The sequence below is a fragment of the Cyphellophora europaea genome (assembly GCF_000365145.1).
Source record: "Cyphellophora europaea CBS 101466 unplaced genomic scaffold supercont1.8, whole genome shotgun sequence".
Classification (NCBI taxonomy): Eukaryota; Fungi; Ascomycota; class Eurotiomycetes; order Chaetothyriales; family Cyphellophoraceae; genus Cyphellophora; species Cyphellophora europaea.
Genome location: NW_008481814.1, coordinates 413,075 through 435,287, shown reverse-complemented (window position 1 = coordinate 435,287; position 22,213 = coordinate 413,075). Strand labels below are relative to the sequence as shown.

The 22,213-nt window shown below is 54.8% G+C and overlaps 8 protein-coding genes across 8 annotated transcripts; 4 read left to right on the top strand and 4 right to left on the bottom strand.

Moving 5' to 3' along the window:
- Nucleotides 1-70: 70 nt before the first annotated feature.
- On the bottom strand, nt 71-2,767 carry HMPREF1541_07962 (pre-mRNA-splicing factor cwc22; the record flags this gene model as incomplete). The annotated part of the gene is made up of 1 exon (XM_008722284.1): nt 71-2,767. One exon carries the CDS (start codon nt 2,765-2,767, stop codon nt 71-73), a length of 2,697 nt encoding a protein of 898 aa, XP_008720506.1.
- Nucleotides 2,768-3,618: 851 nt separating this feature from the next.
- On the top strand, nt 3,619-4,644 carry HMPREF1541_07961 (uncharacterized protein; the record flags this gene model as incomplete). The annotated part of the gene is made up of 1 exon (XM_008722283.1): nt 3,619-4,644. The coding sequence occupies one exon, from the start codon at nt 3,619-3,621 to the stop codon at nt 4,642-4,644; it is 1,026 nt and encodes a 341-aa protein (XP_008720505.1).
- A 4,271-nt stretch (nt 4,645-8,915) lies between these two features.
- On the bottom strand, nt 8,916-9,434 carry HMPREF1541_07960 (uncharacterized protein; the record flags this gene model as incomplete). The annotated part of the gene is made up of 1 exon (XM_008722282.1): nt 8,916-9,434. One exon carries the CDS (start codon nt 9,432-9,434, stop codon nt 8,916-8,918), a length of 519 nt encoding a protein of 172 aa, XP_008720504.1.
- Nucleotides 9,435-10,032: 598 nt separating this feature from the next.
- HMPREF1541_07959 (uncharacterized protein) lies at nt 10,033-11,094 on the top strand (the record flags this gene model as incomplete). The annotated part of the gene is made up of 1 exon (XM_008722281.1): nt 10,033-11,094. The coding sequence occupies one exon, from the start codon at nt 10,033-10,035 to the stop codon at nt 11,092-11,094; it is 1,062 nt and encodes a 353-aa protein (XP_008720503.1).
- Nucleotides 11,095-11,234: 140 nt separating this feature from the next.
- Nucleotides 11,235-14,571, bottom strand: HMPREF1541_07958 (uncharacterized protein; the record flags this gene model as incomplete). The annotated part of the gene is made up of 2 exons (XM_008722280.1): nt 11,235-11,513; nt 11,632-14,571. The coding sequence occupies 2 exons, from the start codon at nt 14,569-14,571 to the stop codon at nt 11,235-11,237; spliced, it is 3,219 nt and encodes a 1,072-aa protein (XP_008720502.1).
- Nucleotides 14,572-14,968: 397 nt separating this feature from the next.
- On the top strand, nt 14,969-16,645 carry HMPREF1541_07957 (uncharacterized protein; the record flags this gene model as incomplete). The annotated part of the gene is made up of 1 exon (XM_008722279.1): nt 14,969-16,645. One exon carries the CDS (start codon nt 14,969-14,971, stop codon nt 16,643-16,645), a length of 1,677 nt encoding a protein of 558 aa, XP_008720501.1.
- A 9-nt stretch (nt 16,646-16,654) lies between these two features.
- On the bottom strand, nt 16,655-18,064 carry HMPREF1541_07956 (uncharacterized protein; the record flags this gene model as incomplete). The annotated part of the gene is made up of 4 exons (XM_008722278.1): nt 16,655-16,881; nt 16,929-17,132; nt 17,188-17,921; nt 17,997-18,064. 4 exons carry the CDS (start codon nt 18,062-18,064, stop codon nt 16,655-16,657), a joined length of 1,233 nt encoding a protein of 410 aa, XP_008720500.1.
- A 548-nt stretch (nt 18,065-18,612) lies between these two features.
- HMPREF1541_07955 (uncharacterized protein) lies at nt 18,613-21,640 on the top strand (the record flags this gene model as incomplete). The annotated part of the gene is made up of 2 exons (XM_008722277.1): nt 18,613-19,566; nt 19,610-21,640. The coding sequence occupies 2 exons, from the start codon at nt 18,613-18,615 to the stop codon at nt 21,638-21,640; spliced, it is 2,985 nt and encodes a 994-aa protein (XP_008720499.1).
- Nucleotides 21,641-22,213: the final 573 nt, after the last annotated feature.

Here is a 22,213-nt window from a genome sequence, read left to right as displayed (position 1 = left end):
GCGGTCACCGCCGACGGATGGCTTCAACATAAGCTTGATCTCATCTCAAGCTCACTCACAGTCTCAAGACTCAGTCGAGAAAATCCTTCGCCCTCGCCCTCCCACCAGCACCAGCACCAGCACCAGCACCAGCACCAGCACCGCCTCTCTGATAGCTCGGGCTTCGCCTCCTCCCAGAAGGCCCACCTTGTTTCCTCGCTGGCCGTGGCGGAGACCGGCTGTTTTCACTACTGCTGTTGCGTCTTCTCGTCCTCCTCGGCGGGGGACTGGCCGAAAAGCTATCTCTGCGACTCTTACCCTTACCGCTACCGTTACTCTTTCGCGGCGGCGGTGGTGAGCGAGACCGGCTGAGCGGGTCCGATGGGCTACGTCTGCGCCGTGCCGGAGGGGAACGCGATCGCGATCGCGAGTAGCTGTCATCTCGCGCCAGCTTGCCTTTGGCTTTGCCATTCGGTGGCGAAGACCGAGAGCGCGAGCTGCTGTAACTCTGGCGCCTTACGGCACGCTTTGGTGGCGGCGAACGAGAGCGTGAGTCACGGCTTGGTGAGCGGGCACGGGCCCGACCTCTGTCGACACCCCGACGCGGCGGTGGAGATGCGGAGTATGAAGGCGAGCGACGTCGGCCTCGAGTGGCGCCACCGGCTGGGGATCGCGAACGAGATGGGGAGCTGGAATAGCTGCGTGCTCGCTTGCGACGGGGAGGCGAGCGAGAAATTGAGACCGAGCGTGTGGGACTGCGACCTCGAGGTCGGTCGCGGGTCCTGTCTGCGGAGCGAGGACTGCGAGAGCGAGAGTCACGAGACGAGTAGGATGAGTAGCTAGAGTAGGAACTGACACTCTCAGAGTCTGAATGATCGTCCCGGGCAGCGACAGCCGCGACAGGTGGGGGGGCGGGCTTGGGCAAGTTCTTCAGGTGCTCGCGCATATCTTCCGTGAGCGCACCCATGCCAATACTGGTGAAGTAGTTGATTGAGAAGCGAGTGTTGCGAGGCTCATCCGTTGGGAAAAGGCCGCAGAAGCTTGGTCGGAGGATGTCATCTTGGAAGCGCTCCTTGAGCTTTGGTAAGCCCATTGCTTCGGCGAGATCCTGGATGAAAATCTTTATGAAGATGCGGCTGGATGAGGTGGTTTCGTCTTCGTTGAGGTGAATTACGGACAGGCAATGCCATCCAATGGCGTCGGTAGAGAACATATGCCCAAAGAAGCGAGCGATGTTGCGGAGGCGGTTCGTTTCGTAACGATGGATAGTGTCGTAGTATTGAGCGAAGGATTGCTCGAAAAGGTCGGTCCACAGTCGATTAATTTTGGCAAATCGCTCGCCGATCAGGCCAAAGAATTTTGAGTACGTTTTCTCTTGAGAGCAGCATTCGACGAGCATAGATGGCAGCTCATGTTCCTGGCCGGCAGGCAGATTGACCTTCATAAGCTTGTGGGTCGCTTCCTCAAAGTTCAAGCTGGATTGAATGGTAAGGTAGATTGTCTTCCGTAGGTTGACCAGATCAGTGTTGGTGCGATCCTTAATTTCCATCTGCTTCTCCTGCTCATCGTCCTCATCGTCTGATGATTCAGCTTCAGTGCCACTTTCCTCGTCTTCGTCGTCACTACCCTCGCCCAGAATCTCGGCCTTGAGTTTCCGATATGCCTCCTCATGCGCCTCGTATTCCGCGTCAAACTTGAAAATGTTGAGGGTATCCTGAACATTGACTTCGTCGTCCAGGTCGATTTGATGGGTAATTTGGTCCTCTTCCTCTACCAGGTCCAATTCCTCCTTGACGGCCGGATTGTCCTTGTATTTGTCTTTTCGGACTTGGAAGAGAACCTCGATCATATATTGCACGCGTTTGTCGATATCAGCTTCGTGCAGAATACTCCGGAACTGGTCAAAGACAGCAACGGCGATCGGCTGGCTCATTTCCTCTAGGTGTTGGCCAACTTCTCTGGTCAACCCGACGGCAATCTCGACTGAGTCATCGGTCGGCTTATGAAGGAGGAGCAACAGGATCTGCGCAACCACTGTCTCGTGCACAACCTGCTGATTGCAAAGATGCGCAATGAAGGTCGTGGACGAAACGCAGACAGCCTTGTCATTGCGCTTGAATGCCTTTCTGAATTGGACGACCAAGCGCTGAAGCAGCAGTTCTCCCACTTGTGGCAGTTTGGTATTGACGATTGCAGCCATTGTTGCGTAGATAGGTGTGAACGGTAGCGAGGCAGCCTGGGCCTTCATGATGCTCCGACAGAACAACCCTCGTCCCCTCACCAGGTTCTCACTAAACAGCTCCGGCACAATGTGCTTGATGTTTGAAACGTTGACCTTGTTGATCAGGCCATTGATTGACTTCTTGAGAGCCTCCCACGCCATGCGCTGGTATTCCTTGCTCGTCTTGTCCGTAATCTGCGACTGTAGTGCGCGTAGTCGTGCTGGAGGAATGTATGTACCACCCGAGCGCATGGTCAGCAGCTTCTCATACTCGGCCTTAGCACTAGCCTGCTTCTCGTCTTCGGTCATGGGTTTCCTAGGCGCTTCATCATTCTCGCGTGGTTTGAACCTCTCCTGTAACATGCGCTCGCGCTCGTCCGGCTCTCGATCGTCATGATTGCCGTTGCGGTCATCACGGCCACCTCGGGGCGGTGACCTGCGACGACGAGGAGAGGGCGAGCGAGAGGGCGGCGAACGTTTTCTGGTGTTGGAGGACTGAGCTGGAGAGTACGATGCGCCGGGAGGAGGGGTGGGCAGCCGGACTGCGGAGGAGAGGACCGCAGACATATTGAATGTAGACGTAGACAGAGGGATCTGTGGCGTCAGGGGGTTTCTAGTAAGACGCCATCAGCGGCGTGGGTGACTCAACCGTGTAGGCAGCAGTGAGGGTGTTCCAAAAAGTTGTCCGGGCACAGGATTTCGTTTGGAGGCGATCACTACGGTTGCCAGGTACGCCCATTCTCGTCACTGCGCAAGTGTCTATCTACTTCACCCTATAAGCCTTTTTGGCACTAACCGCTTTTCGTATTGCAACATCCTCCGAGTCATCGACGTCCATCTTCTCGGTGCTCGGTCTCATTTTTGCTGCAGCAACTACATTTTCCTCGGTCTCCTCTGGTCTAGACCGAGGTACTATGTCAGCTTTCAAGCGCCGTCGGGCTTGCATGACGAGATAAGTTGAGCTCTATTTGTGAGCACACCGTCGAGGTCGAAAACCAATCAGAGAGTGCCAGGCTAACCTCAGGTCGTTTGCATTGTACTAATGGTCTTCATCAATTCGAGTTGTTGGATCAAAGTGGGCCCACTATGAAGCGCCTTCGGCGTCACAACGACCATTTGCATCTTTGACCGCGGTCCTTGCGGACGTTGCTAGTTTACGAAGACCGAGCATCACCGAGCACAGTCGATATAAATGCTCAATGATAATCATTAATGGCAGTAGAAGCATTTTTCATCATGCAATGTCACTGAGACAACCCGCGCCCGGGCACCTCAAAGCTTTACAACGCTTCGGTTTTTATAACCACTCATCTGTCAGAACCTGTCTCATCGCCAAGAGTCGATATCTCACTCCGGAAAGGAGAACAACCTCAACTCCAATAAGTACTACTAGACTCTCAAAGCGGCACAATTCCACCATGGACTCCACAGAGAACAGGGCGGCCTTCATCCCCGCTGCCAAAAGCACGTTCGAGGTCAGATCTGCTCCGCTCGCCACACCGGGCGCGGGCCAGATCCTCGTCCGCAACTCAGCGATCGCAATCAATCCCATCGACTACAAGCTCCAGAAGCTAGCCATCTACCCCCTCAACTACCCCGCCATCCTCGGCGAAGATGTAGCCGGCACCGTCGTCTCAATCGGCCCAGGAGTCGCTCGCCTCAAGCCCGGCGACCGCGTCATAGGCTGCACAGCCGGCTTCGCGACCAAGGACGACACCGAGCAAGCCTTCCAGGAGAACACTATCCTGCGCGAGATCCTAGCCTGCAAGATTCCCACCACCGCAACCTTCGATGAGGCGGTCGTCCTCCCGCTCGCGGTGACAACGGCGAGCGCAGCTCTCTTCAATCCGGACCTGCTGGGCCTGCGCCTGCCACATGAGCCAGCGACAGCCAGCAAGACAGACCAGACACTGCTGGTATGGGGCGGCGCAGGCAGCGTAGGCAGCGCCGCGATCCAGCTTGCCTCCGCAGCGGGTTACGAGGTGGTGAGCACATCTTCACCCAAGAACTTCGAGCACGTCAAACGCCTCGGAGCAAGCGAGGTATTCGACTACAGCAGCCCAACGGTCGTAGCCGACATCGTCGGTGCCCTCAAAAGCAAGGCTTTCGCGGGGGCCTTCGATGCGTATGGCGGACCAGCATCCGCACCCACCGCATCCGTGGTGGCGCAGGTCGAGGGCAGGAAAGTAGTCGCCACCGTGGCGAGGTATCACCCCGAGCCGCCTGAGGGAGTCAGCATGAAGTTCACTGCGAGCTTGTCGACCATGGACAACGGCGTCGCCCTGGCAATCTGGCAAGAATTTTTGCCCAAGGCGTTGGAAGCGGGAAGTTTCAAATTCGCACCGGAACCTTTGATTGCTGGGCATGGCCTGGACGGCGTTCAGGATGCACTCGACAAGATGGGCGAGGGGGTTTCGGCCAAGAAGCTGGTTGTTGTTTTGTAGTATCAATAGACCGAATAGCGCAATGATCTATAACAGAAGAAGTCGATCCAGCAGAGCCCGCCTCCTGAGTGGCATCCTAGGAACACATACTCACCTCACAATATCCTCAAACCAAGTTTCCCCCAATTGTGCTGGTTCGACCAAGGCGAAGAGCAGCCATGGATTCCTGCGTGGCTCTGCGCCGTTGAGCCTGCGCATCTGAACTTGGTAACACAGCAAGGGGAGTATCGAGTCATGCGTTCGTCGAGGAGCATGAATGACCAGCAAGCATACAGCACGGCTGCTTGCAGCACCCTGAACCGAAGTCAACGATGACTTACCGCTTCGATATGCAACTGGCTGTTCAGGGTCCTGAACCACCGATATCGCTCATCTTTACTTACCTCGCCACAGTGGATGGCCCATGGCCGATCATGAGGTCCGGTACGCGTAGACTATGGCGAAAACACGTATGATTGCGCGAGACGTCCGAAGAAGGGAGAGTCAAAGCTTCTTAGGCCTCACCAAGAATCATGGGACAGAGTCGCAGGCGATGCTGTTCCTCGCGAACAATCTGATGGCACTCATTCCTGGGCCCACGGTCTCCGAGCCTTGCGACGAGTAGGTGGCTTCCACCAGGGTCAGCTTCGCTATCGGCACTTTCAATATAGCCATTCAGCGAGAAAGCTGGGGCATTGGAGGCTCCAACATATGGTGCGCCCTGCTTGTTGCGGGATTGTTTGGCGAGTAGCTTTCGTACAGCCTGGTGGATTCATGTCTGGAGAATATGATATTTCTGTTATGGGCATGTGGTGAGGGCGTATAGTTTGCTTCAGTATGCGAGAGAGACGTTGTCCAAGGATGTGCAAAGTGCCGACATGCAGCCTCGACCGTAGAAAGGCACTCATTGACAATATGGCTATTAACTATGGCCAGCACATCCAGACTGCTGAGCATGACTCTTGCCAGCTTGTTGGGAAAGGCTTCGTAAACGTGGCCTTCCTCTGCATTGAAAACTATGCACAGGAGCGCAGAGACGGCACGAAGAGTGAGATGATGCAGGCGAGCTCTACTGACGCACGCTCGAAGAAGTCCTAGGAAAGGAGCACCTCGAGAGTACGCAAGGTCACGATGGTGAACCAAATGGGACTAGGAGAGAGCTGGGATATGGCTATTAGAACATCGTAAAGGATCGGCGATGGCAGTTGAGGCTCTGCGGCATTCGGGAGAATGTCAGGTGCCATCAATTTCGGTCCGCCTAAGCGTATGCATCATATGCCGGGATTCTGAGTGAACAACTCAGCTAAGCGAGCGAGTTGAGTACCTGCAAAGAAGAGGTTGGGGGTGTACGCAGGACCTCACCGCCACTGACAGGATGTGTGAGCCTCTATACTGCTTCGGACACCGATACAGAGCAGGCCAGGTACCGTGATTCGCCGACAGTGCACCGAGGCGTGACCTGGACCACATCCAAGTCCCAGCATAGCAGACGAGCGTACAAGGGGCGAACCCTGGTCAGGCGATCCTGCAGAGCGAGCTGCAGAAAATAAGCGAAATCTTCTTTCCGCCTTGCACACGGGGTAGATTTTGGACAAGACGCGTGAATGGGGATTGGTCATGAGCTCTCACCGAGGTGAGATTGCTGTCTCGATATTGCTGGGACAGATTGAGGCTTCGGAAAACCACGGCGACATCAGCTGGACAAGTCTGAGGTCGATCAACTCTAGTGCAAGATGGGTCTGCCTCCAGGGACTGTCCATGGCCAGCTACGCGGCCTCTTCAGACCAGGCAATGCATATTCCGGTGGCAGGCATTACCAAACCGAGCCACCTGTAGTTCTCCCCACGAAACGTTGGCGTACTTTGTCAGAATGTTGACCACCGTCGTGTCGCGGTCGTGGTTGTTGCAATCTTCCCAGGTCAGCAGCACATCTTGCAGGATCTCATAGATCTCTTTGCGTTTCAACTCCCATACGAGTGGATTCCCAGAACAAAGGTGGTGGTGTGGCCGCACATAGGCCGCATAGTGGCTGCATGAACTAGCGCGAGGCTAGCGGTTGCGAACAGAGTCCAAGCACACTCCGGCAACCATGAAGAGCCCATGTCCCGCCGGCGTAGCGGCGTTGAAGTATGAGAAGCCTGCGAGTTGAGGCTCGGTCCGTATGCGCCTGGAGGCATGAAACAATGGTGTGAGTGGCCAATGCCGGCGCATGATTGCCTCTTGACGGCGTGCCATCCTCGCTTGGGCGTACCGACCTGTCCAAGGCTGAAGAATCCTTGTTGGTCGGAGTTTTCCCGTGGCAATGATCGGCTCATCCACGACAGCTGGGGGCGCGGAAGGCATCCCTCTGGTCACCAGGTCCTTCTCACCGGTTTCGACACCTCGCCAGCATTCCTGTGCTACTCTGTAAGGTCGCACATCCGAACTCCACTCACGGCTAATTGCGCACGGTCGATAGTGTTGCTGTTGATTAAGTCCCGTTTCTAGACCTCATCTATGTACGAGCGGTAAGTGCTTGTCGGATCTGTCGGTGTGGTTCAACTGCCGCATTAAGGCAGACGGCTAGGCCCATCGCAGACATGGCGAGAGCAACTGTTTGTACTGCGTAACCAAACCGTCTGAAGAGAGAACCGGTCTCAACTGGACGCCAATCATCAACGTTAGGCCGACAGCAACACCCTCATTATGTTTCATGAATGCACTGGCAGCTCTGCTGGCATATCCAAGGCAGAGTCACCTCTTGGGACCGTAATGCCCGCCGAGATTATGGAGACCAAAGTTTATCTCGAGCTGTGGATGGGTGCTTGACCCCTGTACTCATGCAAGTGAACAGCGCTGCGCATCTTCCGTCGATTCTCCGGGTCATCTCCACGGTCCGAGACAACTCAAACGACCCAGGAATCTCTGCTTCTCAAGGGCCGGGGCGCACGATGATTGGTCCTCATCTGATAGGAGTGCATGCGAGTGGAGGAGGGTTGCCGATATTGTCGAGATTTTGTTCCATTGGAGCATCGTTTTGAAGCTCATCTCAGCACGGCATCAGCCGCTGTTTCATGTTCTGCCTAGAAGCTGTTGGAATGCGGTCCATTCCAGAAGAGTACAAAGTGCAAGATTCCAAGGAATGGATACGGCGTCCGTGCTTTGAGACACGGCACTATGTTGCCACTTGTCAATGTGGCTGCCGCTACTTCAAGCTTTTGGCAACAATACTCTTCCAACTAGCGGGTCCACACAGGCTTCGAAATGCAGGCGTTCAGACACGACAGTCTCTATTGTAGGTGATGATATTCGCTTTCGAGGTTCGCCCCCTGTCCAGATGGCGGTCAGCAGATTGTCTGAACACGAGTCTGTCGACCGGCAGCATTTGTGGCATTATGGGCAAGCATGAGCTAAGCCAAATCGCTACTCGAGACGACTGTCAAGAGCTGAAGACAGCATATAAAGCCCGGGATTTGACCTCCGCTCTAGAGAACTCTCTCTGGCAGTTCAAGTCTAGAGGAGACAGCATTGATGGCGCCAAATCAGGAGCAAAAGATCCGCGACTCCGTTAGGTCAACTGGTGGGACCGATGGGACCGGTGAAGATCGGAGCAAAGGTAGGTGTTGTCTTATGTGTTGTTCAGGAGTACTGATAGTGCCGTAGACATGGGCGGTGACTTCAACGGATCCAGCAACTCGACAACGCTTCCAAACTCTCAGAACACTGACGAGATTCTGTCATGTGCTGGGGGCATGTTCAATAATGCCCAGTCGGCAGGTTCGGAAAAGGCCTCAGCTGGGCACCCAAAAGAAGCCGCCGCTACCCATCAGAAGGCAGTTGACGGTGCAGTAGAAGGTAGGAAACCAACGCTCGGAAGACCGATCGGCTAATCAAGGTCGCGTGCAGATCGTGGCAAACAAGGAGCTGCACAGAACAAATCCACGGGAGGTCATCGCAACTCGCAGGCCGATGTTGCTGGAGCAGGTGCATGGCAAAGAGATTCACTCTAGCCAAGACTGGCCTGTGGATGATGGTCGAAGAAGCACTCAGTTTTGGGAGCTGGACATTGATGGTATATCAGCTTGGTAGACATGTGATTCAATGGATGGGATAATCGGCTCGTGCAAAGGTAGATCAGAGAGAAGATTGTAGTCCGCACTTGGGCTTCTGCGTCAGGATAATCGTCGAACCAAATCGAGGCTATCGCCAACACCCATTGGACTAAGGATGATACAAAAAGACGTTCATCATGTAGTACATGGAAAGCATGATTGTACTCACCCGGATCATGTTGGTGGCAGCTGTCAGAAGCCTCAGCTGCCTAATCTGGGCCAACGGAACGTCTTGTCTCTGGGCACTGCATTGTCGGTCTTGGCGGAGCCCTGGTCGACCTGATCATCGTAAATTAGGGTGTCAATTGAGGGTTGATGCTGCTGCTGATCATCGTCGAAGCGCCGCCGTGAAGATCGATCTCGTTCCTGTTGCCGGCGGAACTTCTCTTGTTGTTGCTCTTCTTTCTCGCGTCGCTGTCTCCGAGCCATGAGTAGGCGCTGTATCTCGGAATGACGGAACATTCTGATCTGCTCATCGGTCAAAGTACGCGCCACTCCGTCATTGTAGTATCCGAGGCTTTCAACATCGTCGATGGACTCTGCACGCTGTTGTTCTGAATCGAGAATGCGCTCCTCGATCACAGGCGCGTCTTGTCCTGGAAAGTGTGATGCGTGAAACTCGCGTAGACGTTGGATTTCAGCCTGAACAAGGCGTGGCAAGACGGCGCCTCCGTCAACGGCATTAGATGCACTCTGTGACTCTGCTTCCACAGAAGCCATCTTTGCGCGCGTCGTCGATCGAAGCCTAGGTATTTGCGTGTCGTCTACGCCATATTGTTAGGAACGTCAGGGCTGTGGATCGAAAATGTGATGGTCGTTGTGAGTCAGGATCCAAGAGGATGCAGGTACGAATGACTCAAGCAGATGCAGTTGCAATCAACACCGGGGCCTCCAGGACATGTGAAGAATTGATGTACTACCGAAACATCAGTCGCTCATGGAGATGCCATTGCTGCAGAGCCTACAGGCAACAGGGCTCGCAAGGCTCTTCCACGAATTCTAGCCCAGTTGATTGAAACTGCATCGGCATGAATTCAACGTTTAAATCCCACAGGCAGCGGCACGCGCTGACCCATAGCTTCTCACCTCCGACTCAAGCCCGCCCCTTGAACTAGTCCTGCCCTCGCCTCGGATAACCCTTAGCTGAACTTCATCCTGTATCTGCAAAGGCTGGCTCAAGGACGAATCTTGCTTCTCAGAACACGCGTAGAGTGCGACGCGTTGTGAGTGATGACGTAGACCAATCTGCCCAAAGTCGCCGCTGAGGCCGCTGAGGCCGCCTCGTTGCCTTACACTCTTCTCCATCTGGACAACAGCCATGTCCAAGCGCACACTCGACGGCTTCTTTGCCCCCAAGGGCAAGAAGCCAAAGTTGGATGAACCGAGCGTGCCGTTGACTCCAACTACCAACTCCTCTCACCCAACATATCCCTTCCCCATTCCCAACCTGCCCCCAGAAGTCACCTCGGAGTTTGAAATGCTTGTCACAGCAGAAGGCAAGTCCATGACCGACCAACCACACCTCGACCTCCTGTACTTCCAGCCCTTCATCCCACGCCCGTGCTCCACCACATACTTCCACTTCCTCCGCTCCCAACTCCCCTTCTACCGCGTCATCTACACGATATCGCGCTTCGGCAAAGAAACCGTCATCAATACCCCCCGCTGGACCACCGTCTTCGGCGTCGATGACACCTCCCTCTTCACCCCCACCGGCACCCTCATCGAAGCAAGCCCCGCCACCAACAACAACAACGCCGACCCCCGCCCCATCGCCCGCGACAAGTACAAATGCCGTCCCCGGCCCATCCCCGAATGCCTGGACCTTCTCCGCCGCGTCACCGAAGCCGCCACCGACACGCAATACAACTTCTGTCTCGTTAACTACTACGCCTCCGGCACGGACAGCATCTCCTTCCACAGCGACGACGAGCGCTTCCTGGGCCTCAACCCGGCCATCGCCTCCTTCAGCCTCGGCGCCCGCCGCGATTTCCTCATGAAGCATAAGCCTCCTCCTCCTCCCCCTCCGCCCGCCAAGGAAGGAGCACAGGCGTCTGCAGGGGACACAGCAGCAGCAGCAGCAGCAGCAGCAGCAGCAACGCCCACAACGCGCCCCATCAAGATGCCGCTGGGCTCCGGCGACATGGTGCTCATGCGCGGCGAGACGCAGAGCAACTGGCTGCACAGCATCCCGAAGCGGACCGGCAAGGGCGCCGAGGCCGAGCGCGGCCGGATCAACATCACTTTCCGCCGTGCGCGGGTCGTGGGTGGGACGGAGAACTATTACCGCTACAATGTGGGCGAGGGGCCCGTGCATAGGTGGGACGCCAGCAGGCGGGAGATGGGGGTTTGGAAAGGCGAGGCGGGCACGGGCGGCTGATGAAGGACAATAGGAACGGGTTTGTGCTGCTTGCAAATCAGGCTAGGCAGCAGTGGTGAGCAGCGGCTGCGCGTCGTATTGAACGACATGCATGTGTGTGGGAAGATGAATGCTAAAGTTTTTCCTACCCAGCTACTCATCTATCCTTTCTGCTTCTTCGCCTTCTTCTCCCCATGTCGCCGATGCTCTTTTCGGTGCTCCTTACTACCGACCCCGCCGTCCTTGTCCTTCTTGTCCCGCTTGCGCTTCAGGCCATTCTCCTTGGTCGAAGCAGAAGCAGATCGCTCTGCGGCCGCCCAGGCCTCGTCGTCTTCCACATCGGCTGCCTTGCCACCGGAGCCGTTCAGGTCGTATTTGTCGAGTGGTAGAGCGTCGATTAGGGCGCGTTGTTGTGCTCGCAGGGATGTGGTGGCTTCGTCCTGGAGGGGAAGGTTTGTCAGCAGGGATGGAACTTGGGTGGGGAAGGGGTTGCATAATGTCTGGCTGGACAAGAGAGTCTAGAACGATGACTTGTCGAACATAGGGCGGATTTCTTACCTCGTCGGCGTCGGCGCCTGGCACTACCTTCTCGGACACGCGGTGGGCGGCCACATCGACGTTTGCTGCGTCCCCGCCATTCGCATCTCCACGTAGCAGATCCGTTGCCTTGCCGGGCAGTCCCTCGCTGACACCCTCCTTCTGCAGGGCAGAAAAGGCCACGCTGATTTTGCGCATCACCTTCACGAAGATCGCGAGCAGCTGGCTGGATTGCACGCCGAGCTCCTTCTCCACGTCGTTCAGGTCTTTACGCTGCAGACCCACGGAGAGCAAGATGGATTGCTGGACGCCTGACAGGGCGACCATTGGTAGGCGGGAGGTGAAGAACAGGGACGCGATAGGAGGGAGGAGGTCGAGGATGACGTGGTAGTCGAGCATGTTGTTGGCGTAGGAGTCGAGGCGGGCGAGGTCGAAGGGCGAGAAAGTCGCTGCTAGCTCGGCTGGGGTGAGGGGGCTAGATGAGATGCTGGAGCTGGATTTTGAGGGTGCGAGTGCCGATTCCGATATTGAGAGTGCCTGCACGGAGGCGAAGGTGCGGAACTGGTAGGAGAGTAAGGTGAGGAAGCGCTTGTGGAAGTCCAAGGCGTATGCCGACAGCCAGGACGAGTCGGTTGTGGTAGTGCTTGAGAGAGGCCGAAGCATCACGCAAGTGTGCTCACCTGTCAGGTCGTTGGCCGTCTGTCGGAGATAGAGAGGGGCGAAAGTGGCACGTTTCCAGAACTTGTGTAGCGCTTGCGTCAGTCCGAAGGAAACGCCGAGGTAGTCCAGTTGGTCTGGTGTCCGTTCAGAGAGCTTGCTGAAGAGAGGTGGCATGCTATTGATGTTGCGAACGTGAACGTTGTCGTCAAGAAGATTAGAATCCTCGAGCTCCGCGTCTGATACGCGGGGCATGTGCTCGATGTTCTCGATGGTCGCAGATGGTTCGGCGAGAGAGGTAAACTTACCCTCGTAGAAATCCGTGAGCAGTTGGAGAGCCCGAGAGCCATATCCCATATTCAGATATTCCGGGTTTGTTGCTATGCGAACGACTCTGCTACCTGACAAGCTGGCAAACTCTGAGTCTTGGAACTGTTGACTGACCAGCCATGGAATTAGGTCACCACCGGCTCGTTGACCTCGCGACAAGCTGTTGAGCACCGATTGCCGGCTGATGCGGCCTTCCAGAGCGACCTGAATGACGCAGAGCGGTTCTGGTAGCGCTGTTGCGTCTTCTTTGATTGGTGGAATGAGGACAAAGAGTTGATGAGCTGGAGCATCAGACATTAATTGCAAGTCGTTTGGGGAATTTTTGTAGTGGGACGCCACGTATAGAGCCATCATTTGCTGGAGGAACTTTTCGGAAACTGGGTGGAAAGAGAACAGTGTGTCGCGATTGACATGTACTAGTTCGCACGTCGACGGATGTGGTGTGCCCTGGGTATTCATCTTTGCCTTGGGCAAAGTGGCGTCCAGACATAGCACGCGATTGAGCCACTTCTCGACGCCATCGCCTGGCGCATATCGAATGGGTTCGGACAAGGTTATCTCGCGTAATGAACGCCCTCCAGTGTAGACTTTTTCTTCTTTGGAGGTCTTTCCAGTCGATTTATCTGCGATCTCCGTGTCGTCGCCATTCAACCTTGCTCCGCCGCGGGATTGTTCGCGGAGTTGTTGGATGAGCTTCAGTGACAGAGAACGGCCTGTGCCCTCGTAACCATTGATTGTGGATGCCATAAAGACGAGGTACGGCCCCATTAGCTTCCTGACTAGTGGTAAAGGAATAGCAGCCGCCTCATCGATGACGACAAGCTCTGCTTGACCAAGTACGTGGGCGTCCTGAGGTTGAATGTATTGGATAGTTTGCCGGTGTTGCCGATGCACGTTTATCCGTACAATGGCTTTATTGTATTCGGGATTTGTGGATTGCAGTAGAGTGTAGTCAGTGTGGTCCATGTACTCGAGAGCGTCAAAGCCCTTGATGACGAAATCAAAGAATGTCTTGAGGTTCTCAGGACTCGGAGACGTCACAAAGATATTACTGTAGCCATGGGCAATGGCCGCAGCGACAGCCACGCCCAACGCGGCAGACTTTCCACGTCCTCGGGCCGCAGTCAACGTGACTGTGCTCCGTAGCGTCTTTTCTGAGATGGCATCAACAAATGTGAGGAGAGCCTTCGCTTGGTCTACCGTCCGAGCCAACTGTATTAGGTTGCCGACGGGCTTCGTGTCTGCGAGACCCTCCTTGATTTCTTTGAGCTCCTTTTTCCGTGGCTGCGCATCTTCACTTTCAGACACTGCCGGAGGGAGAGGCTGGACATTTTTGCCGCCTGATATGGGTAAGACATTTAGCTCATCGTCGACCACCAGGCACGACTCGCAACTCCCGAGTGACAGGATAAACCGCTCGTTGAATCTGGCCACCACGTCGTCGTGGGCTTCTGTCCGGTATCGAGAGTGCACGTCCATGGACATTGTATAAAGTTGCTTCAAACTCTTCATGCCCTTCAACAAGAGCAACACCAGTCCACCTCCTTCCACTGTCTCGACGGTCCGCGCGAGCAGGTTCGGCGTCAGGGCTTCGAAGTCCTGTAGAATACACATACCATAGGTGTTTCCCAGGATCTTCTCCGTCTCCTTGTAGTAAACGTAGCGGATGTTGTTGAGAGTCACGAAGACTTCGAACGGGTCCTCAGTATTGGGGTCTCGAATACCTCTTTTAACTTCTTTCTTGATCTTTGCTTCACGCTTTTTCCTATGACTTGTGAAGCCCAGTAGGTCTTTCTTGTATGCCCACAACACCGACTTGTTCTGCTTGACGTCCACACTCGCCATAATGTAGTGGAGGTGGACAATGACATCTTTGGCGCGGTCGCCGACCACGACGATGAAACTGCGCTTCTTCTCTTGAATGCCATTGCGAATAAGCGCGGGAATGCGCGAGTCGATCGCCTTTCGAGGCATCACGACGTTTTCTTAGTAAGTGCGTCCCAGGAAGATGCGCTACCGTTGTATGGGCATTGGTGGTCAATTTGTTCACGAGCGCGGCGCTGGTGAGAACGAGTTGCGGAGATCCCAAAAAACTTTTGGAGACCGAAGTTCTCAATCAGAGGCAGTGAATTTTGCCAAGCTGCTATTCCAATAGAGGCTTAGTCCAATATCGACAGTTTCCGTCGACTCCCCGCACCTCTTGGGGTCGTCAGTCTACGAGCACGAGTATTCCGAGGGCCGAAGCAGAAGCTCCACTGGGAACTTGTGCAGAGGCTTGGATATATCAACCAGATACCAGGACAATGGCCATCAAAAGCTTCCTCCGTGGGAATAGGACGAGAGCGCAGGCCCCGTCCAGTAAGCAGCTACGATGAAAGTGTACAAGGCGCCGAGGGACGAGGCCATCCCTGATGTCGATATCCTGACGCTACTTTTCGAGCATGGGCTTTGTTTGGCCCGGGAGGATACGAGAATACATGTTGACGCCGCAAATCCCGCCAGCTATGTGACCAAGGCTCAAGCAAGGACATTGACGAAACGTGTTGCCCATGTCCTTCGTCATCACTATGGCATTGGGACATCTGGTGTGGGCAAAGACCGCGTTCTGACCATCGTCAACGGAAGTCCTTTTGCACCTGTCTTTTTCTACGGCCTCGTTGCTGCTGGAGGGATCTTCTGTGGTGCAGGTACCGACTACAAGGTCTCAGATTTGGTTCGTCAGATCAAGGATTCAGGAACCAGTCTGTTGGTCTGCTCTCCCGAATGTCAGACACAGGCCATAGAAGCCGCGGACGTTTGTGGTATCTCAAAGAACCGACTTCTTATCCTGGACAGCAGAAATTGGCGACTTTTATCTGCTGCTACTGGCCTGGACCTTCTCGGCTCCGAAGAGCTGGACTGGCCTCGACTGACGGATCCACGAGTGCTGGAGCAGACCACAATATGTTTGCTTTACTCTTCCGGGACGACCGGGCTACCAAAAGGCGTGCGTATCTCACATCGAAGCCTGGTTGCCAACAATGTTTGCACCATGGTTCCCGCCCGGCGGTATAAGATTGGCCAAGCCAGACGGGGAACCCATTTCTCCTTCGACACAATCGCCCACCTTCCTATGGCCAACATTGCTGGGATCAGCCTGTATGCAACAAATCCGTTTTACATGGGTGGTACTACCTACTGGATGGAGAAGTTCGACTTCGACCTGTTTCTGGGATACCATCGACGGTATCGTCCACATTATCAATTCACCGTCCCGCCCATTTGGCTACGGATCGCAAAGAGCGATGCAGTCACAGACCATTTTGATGCATTACAAGTCGCGGTGACGGGCTCTGCGCCGGTTGGATTGGACATGCTGAAGGAGGTCCAGAAGAAGTTGGGCCGGGGGCACGCGTATCTGTCGCAGACCTGGGGCGCAACTGAATGTGCTGGCGTAATTACAGCTCAGGAATGGCAACTTTACTCTGAGAGTGGCAAGTGGAGTGTCGGAAGCCCTTGTCCGAATGTCTCGTTGAGAGTGGTTGACGAGGATGATCGTGACGTTGAGGAGGGTCAGCCCGGCGAATTGCTGGTTGGCGGACCCATTCTGGCCCAAGGATATCACAACAGACCAGATGCTGATCAAGAGACGTTCACCAACGGTTTCTATCGTACTGGAGACATTGGTATCATCGAAGATGGGCTGGTCCAGATCATCGACCGCAAGAAGGAACTCATCAAATACAAAGGCGCGCAGGTCGCTCCCGCGGAGCTTGAGGGCCTCCTCACGTCACATCCCCGGATAGCAGACGCCGCGGTCATAGGGATCTGGAATGAAAATCAGCAAACAGAGCTCCCACGAGCTTATGTCGTTCGTCAGCCAACGACCACAGAGCACCTGCCCATCACCGCCGAGCAGGTGGCTGACTTTGTGAAAGTTAAGGTTTCCAGTCACAAACGCCTTCGCGGTGGAGTGGTGTTCCTGGATGAGATACCGAAGAGCGCTTCAGGTAAAATCCTGCGGAAAGAGCTTCGCCAGAAGGCCAGCAAGAATGAGGTCAAGCTGTAAGATAGAGTACTAGGATTCAACGACGAACAGTCCCGCTAGACCCATGCCTGTCCCCAGGCACATGCTTGTCAGTAACACCCGAGCCTTCCTGCGTTTGCACTCGCTTATCCCTGTGACGATTTGTCGAATGCCGGTGCAGCCAAAAGGGTGCCCGAGGGCTATGGCTCCGCCACGAGGATTCATCTTTGTCCAATCTATTTTCAGATGATCCCGGCAGTAGACGGCCATGGACGCGACTGCTTGGTCAGCACATCTGCTTCTATGTCATGGGAGACTGACGCACATGCTTCGTTAATCTCGACGACATCAATGTCATGCTCTAATGAGAGACCATAACGGGCCAGCAGCTTGGGGATGGCAAACACGGGACCGATACCCATGATCCGCGGCGGGAGGCCGGCCATTGCAGTATCGACATATTTTGCGAGGATGGGCTGCTTGAGCTCGAGCGCTTTGGACCGCCTCATGAGCAACAACGCCGCCGCACCTGGAAATGAGTGAGCTTCTGAGCTCCTTGCCTCGGACCTTGCCGGGAAGCCTACCGTCTGTGATCTGACTCGCATTGCCCGCGTGAGTCGTATTTCCGTACTCGCCAAAGCTTGGTTTCAACTTGCTGATTGCTTCGTATGTTGTACCGAGACGAATCTCATCTTTGTCAATGACAATCTCGTTGCCGTCTTTCTTCACCGTGAGTGGAACAATTTCATCCTGAAACCATCCAGCACCCTGTGCGATTTCGGCTCTCTTGTAGGATTCGACAGCATACTCGTCCTGTCTCTCCCGTGAAATATGGAAGTCTTTCGCCACGTTCTCGGAAGTAGCACCCATCGGAAGTAAGCAGTCTCTTGCTTCGGCGCTCTCAAGGAGCTCATCAGCGAAAGGCCGACTCAGTCTCTCGTTGCCTTCGCTAAGCGATTCGGCACCTACAGCGACACCCACACTGATCACACCGTTGCGGATCTCGTTGGCAATGAATTGAGTGGCTGTCAGTCCTGATGAGCAGAATCGCGAGACACTGGATGCGCAAGTCGTGTTTGGGAACCCTGCAGCCAACGATGCAGCACGTGCATAGTAGGAGGCTTTCCCGTCGCGGACATTGCCAAGGCAGATGTCCTCTACCAGGGCTGGCTCAACGTTGGATCTGATGCGGACCTGCTCGAGAATCTTGAACACTAGGGTGTCAAGAGTGGTGTCCTTCAATCCACCACGGCCAGCTTTGCACATCGGCGTTCGGACGGCGAGCGTAATCACGACATCGTCTGGTAATTGCTGAGTGCTGTCATGTATATATTAGCAGCGTTGTACTATCTATATTTGGTAGACGTTGTTGAAGTTTTATGGTCGTACGTACATTGAGTCCACTGCCGTAGTGCTCGGCAGCATCTGTGAGAGCACAGACGACAGCCTCCGCCCCGCCATAGCGTTGAAAGCAGACCAGTTCAATGTATAGAGGTTCTAGCAAGGTCAAACCAACGACCAAGCACGGGTCCTACTCCAAGACCGCAGGATGGTCGTAAGATACATCAACTCGGTCAGACGAGTGCTCCAATATCTGGCGACTTCGGCCTTGTATAACTGTTGGCGAGCGGTGTCTACCAGTACAGCAGCGGGTATCGAGTTAGCCCGACGATGTAGGCCTCGGCACAGTGCCGACACGATGCCAAGAGATCAGGCGCGGGTAGAGTGGAGCATATCGAATCTAGAAAAGTGGAGTATCTAAGCGTGAAATGAAGTTGTATCTCGGAGCTTGGAGAGAGCGCAAGACCAGCACTACACCGCGCCAGGAACGCTGTAAGTTGCTCAGCTCTCGGCTACGAAGGAGCGACAATTTCATGTCCAAAGCCAATGTCGCTATGAGCATCCTTCACCTCACCTTGACGCCCCGTTGACACTGCGACCGACCGCTTCTTATCTGCGCGCCGCTTTGAAATGCCATCCCTGCAAAGTCACACAGCGCACCGGCAGCGATGACACGGCTTGATGGGGCCTGCTACTGGCTGTCAATATTCAGCGCAGTCGCGGTCTCGTATTCTACAGACCATGTTGTTGCATACCAGAGGCCCATACATTGCGCCGTCACAGCACTCGCAACGTGCGCCTGTCTACTGGTCAGCGCAAGCAAGACCCTACCGAACAACCTCTTCAACTCGACCCGTTCACGACCCTCGGCGCCGTCATATGCTTTGCTACCTCGTTCCGCTTCAGACCACGATGACCTTCCCATACCCGAGGACCGAACCCCCGCTCAAAGTGGCCGTGTTCGAGTGACTGTCGTCGCGATCGCCACAACGCTACTCTCGCTGCGCATTGAGACGTATCGAAGAATAGCAAAGGCCACCGAGTGCACTATACCCACGGTCGAGATATGGTTGCCTTTGCTACTAGCGCTCTACGACAGCCTGCGCTTTCAAAAGAATGGTTACACTGAACCCGTCGAGAAGGTCCAAACGACTATCTACGGCTCTATCGTTAACGGTCGTGGAGGCCAGTTTCTCCACTCACGATGGCGGTACATTCCACCAGTCATGTTGTTCTGCTTAGGTTGTCACTCGCTCCTCAAGCTCTGGGCGGGCGTGAATTCGACCTTCATTTGTCCCATCGTGACTGGGGAGCAACAGTCTGTGCCAGCAGCGCAGATCGCTGGTCTGGCTCTGGACTTTCTGCTTGTTATCATCTTGTGGGAGCAGCTCCCGAGGCGTGACGGAAATGGCCTTTCACCAAGACGAAGTGTGGTGCTATGGAGCTCAGTCATGGCTGGCACGGCTGTGGTCTGGTCCGCGATAGGCGTTGGCGTCTACTGGGCGGTGCATCGGGATCGGTACTACGTGGTGTTATGGGATGTACCGATTTTCACCATGGTTTTTTCAATCATGGTGCAAGCGTTGGTGTTTTCGGTCTTTTACATATCGACTTTGCACAGCGTAAGGAAACCATCACTTGAGAAATGTAAGCTAACGGACACAGGTTCTGGTGCATGGTGTTCTTGAGATGGCTCTCACCTTGATCGCGGTGCTAGTGATGCTTCCGAGCCTGCTTTTGACGTGGTCGGCAACAAACCCTTTCCCGCCCTTCTCTAAAGCGCTCCCAACGTGGACATTTCTGTGCGTCTATACTGGTTGGTGGACTTATAGGAGAATAGCGCGCGTCTCAGGACAGTCTGAAGCACAGGTAGGGCCCAGACGTTCTCAGGCCCTTTTCATTCTTGGGTTGGCTCTGCTTGTTCCGGCATGGTTCAAGCACACGATGATACACTATCATCCCATTGACCTTCTGATCTACGAGGCTAATCTGCAACATGAGGCATACTTGAACCTGACCTCACCCCGCGGCACACTGGCAGAAGCCGTCGGCAACTACCGAAACAGATACCATCGAAACCCGCCACCGAAATTCGACGTCTGGTGGGAATTTGCCACGAATCGATCGTCCCTGATCATCGACGAGTACGACCAAATTCACAACGACTTGTTACCCTTCTACACCATCAGTCCTGCAGACTTGCGTCGTCTGACGTGGGAAATAGCTTCGAACCAGTGGAATGAAGCCTCGGGTATTACGATTCGCAACGGGACAGCCATGGTCCAGGACAACGTCATCCCGACGCATCGGTGGATGCTAGAGGGCGTAGCAGCTCTCATCAACAGTTTTGCTGTACACCTGCCCGATATGGATCTGGTTTTCAATATCAATGATGAGTCCCGTGTTTCAGCTCCGTACGCCGATTTGGAAGAGTTTCGGAGGCAAGGAGCAATGGCAGCGCAGACAGGGACGCTGCCCTTCTCGTCGGATCGAGCTGCGGGATGGCCATTGGAGTCCACAGACTTCCCGGATCACAACTTCCGCGCCGCATCTTTTCAGCAGATTTTCCGAGACTTTGGCTCCGTGGGCTGTGACCCGAATTCAGCCGCCCGAAAAGATGCTGCCCTGAGCAAGTCCAAGTCGACACTGTGTACCTCTTGCGCCTCGCCTCACTCGCTTGGGCAGTTCGTCTCGAACTGGTCCCTCGCTGGCGACATCTGCCATCAACCAGATATGGCGCACCTGCATGGATTCTATATGTCACCAGCAGCGTTCAAGCCGGCTTATGCCCTCAAGCCTGTCTTCTCCCAGTCCAAGCCCCATGGTTTCAATGACATACTCTATCCGTCGGCGTGGAACTACATGGACAAAGTCAAGTACGAGCCCTCGGAGCAACATGGCCAGCTGGGTGAGGAAGATTATCGGCCTGCGCATCCGGATCCTCCGTTCCGTGAGAAGGACAATACGCTATTCTGGAGAGGTGCAACTTCTGAGGGTGTATCCGGAGGCGGTGGACAATGGCGCGGCATGACTCGACAGCGCCTGATCCATCTGATGAACAATGCGACCAGCCACCCTCACGATGACACATTGATCCTCCTTCCTCACCCACGTTATCAAGGCAAGTGGGAATACACTAAAGTGGCGGGCGACAAGGTTCGTGACTTGGGTCTCAGCGCTGATGTTCACGTGGTGGACCATATCGTGCGCTGCGGTGGCGAGGGCATGTTTGACTGCACGAATCAGGAAGATGAGTTCGTACCAGTGCCGCCTTCGGACTTCCAGGCGCACTGGATGTACAAGTATCTTTTCGACCTAGATGGAGCGGGATTTTCGGGGCGCTTCCTACCTTTCCTGCAGTCTGGATCACTTCCTTTCAAGAGTGCCTTATTTCGAGAGTGGTATGATAGCCGGATCACAGCCTGGCGACATTTTGTCCCGCAAGATCTGCGACTGCACGGCGTCTGGAGTACTTTGGCCTACTTTGCAGGGGTTGACGGTACCCTTCCGAGTGGTAGGAGGATCAAGTGGGCCGGACATGAACGAGAAGCTGAGTTCATTGCGGAAGAGGGACGCGCGTGGGCCAACAAGGTTTTGAGGAAGGAAGATATGGAGGTGTACTTCTTCCGCCTGTTGCTTGAATGGGGACGATTGACGGACGACAACCGGGAGAACTTGGGCTTTATGATGCCGTGAAGCGACGAGGCAACGATATGATACCTACCTGATTGCTGGGATATAATGCTCATCAATGAGACACTTCTTTTGAACATGTTTCCGCTCTACTGTACTGTGTTTGCGAGGCCAGCTGAAGATGCCGAGAGTGGCTGGGGCAGCGGGTATCACGTCCCCTCACCAAGACTAAGCATCAGCTATGAGCTTTCCCCTCAGAGACTCACTTGGCTCACTAGCTAAGTCCTTGTCATTGCAGGCATAAGGGCGGACAAGCGGCGAAAAAGTTTTCATCTTATCATATCTGATTCGCTTAGCATCTAATCTTATCCCACCTTCTTAGCGAACCTCGTCGTTGAGCTGGCTCCGCGATTGGATCCTTCGACAACTTCGGACGCTTAAGCCTCGCTTTGATCACGATATTACCCCATGGAATTGTGATCGGCTCATGTCCTGCTGGCACTCTGGTGTGCCGATCCGAGCCACGGCGCCATGGGACGTCTGTCAGAGCTCAGGGGCTCTTCCACTGTGAGTCTGGCCTCTCGGTCTGCCTTCCGCTACTTATGATGGAGTGCTTCGCTGCGAGCTACCCCAAGA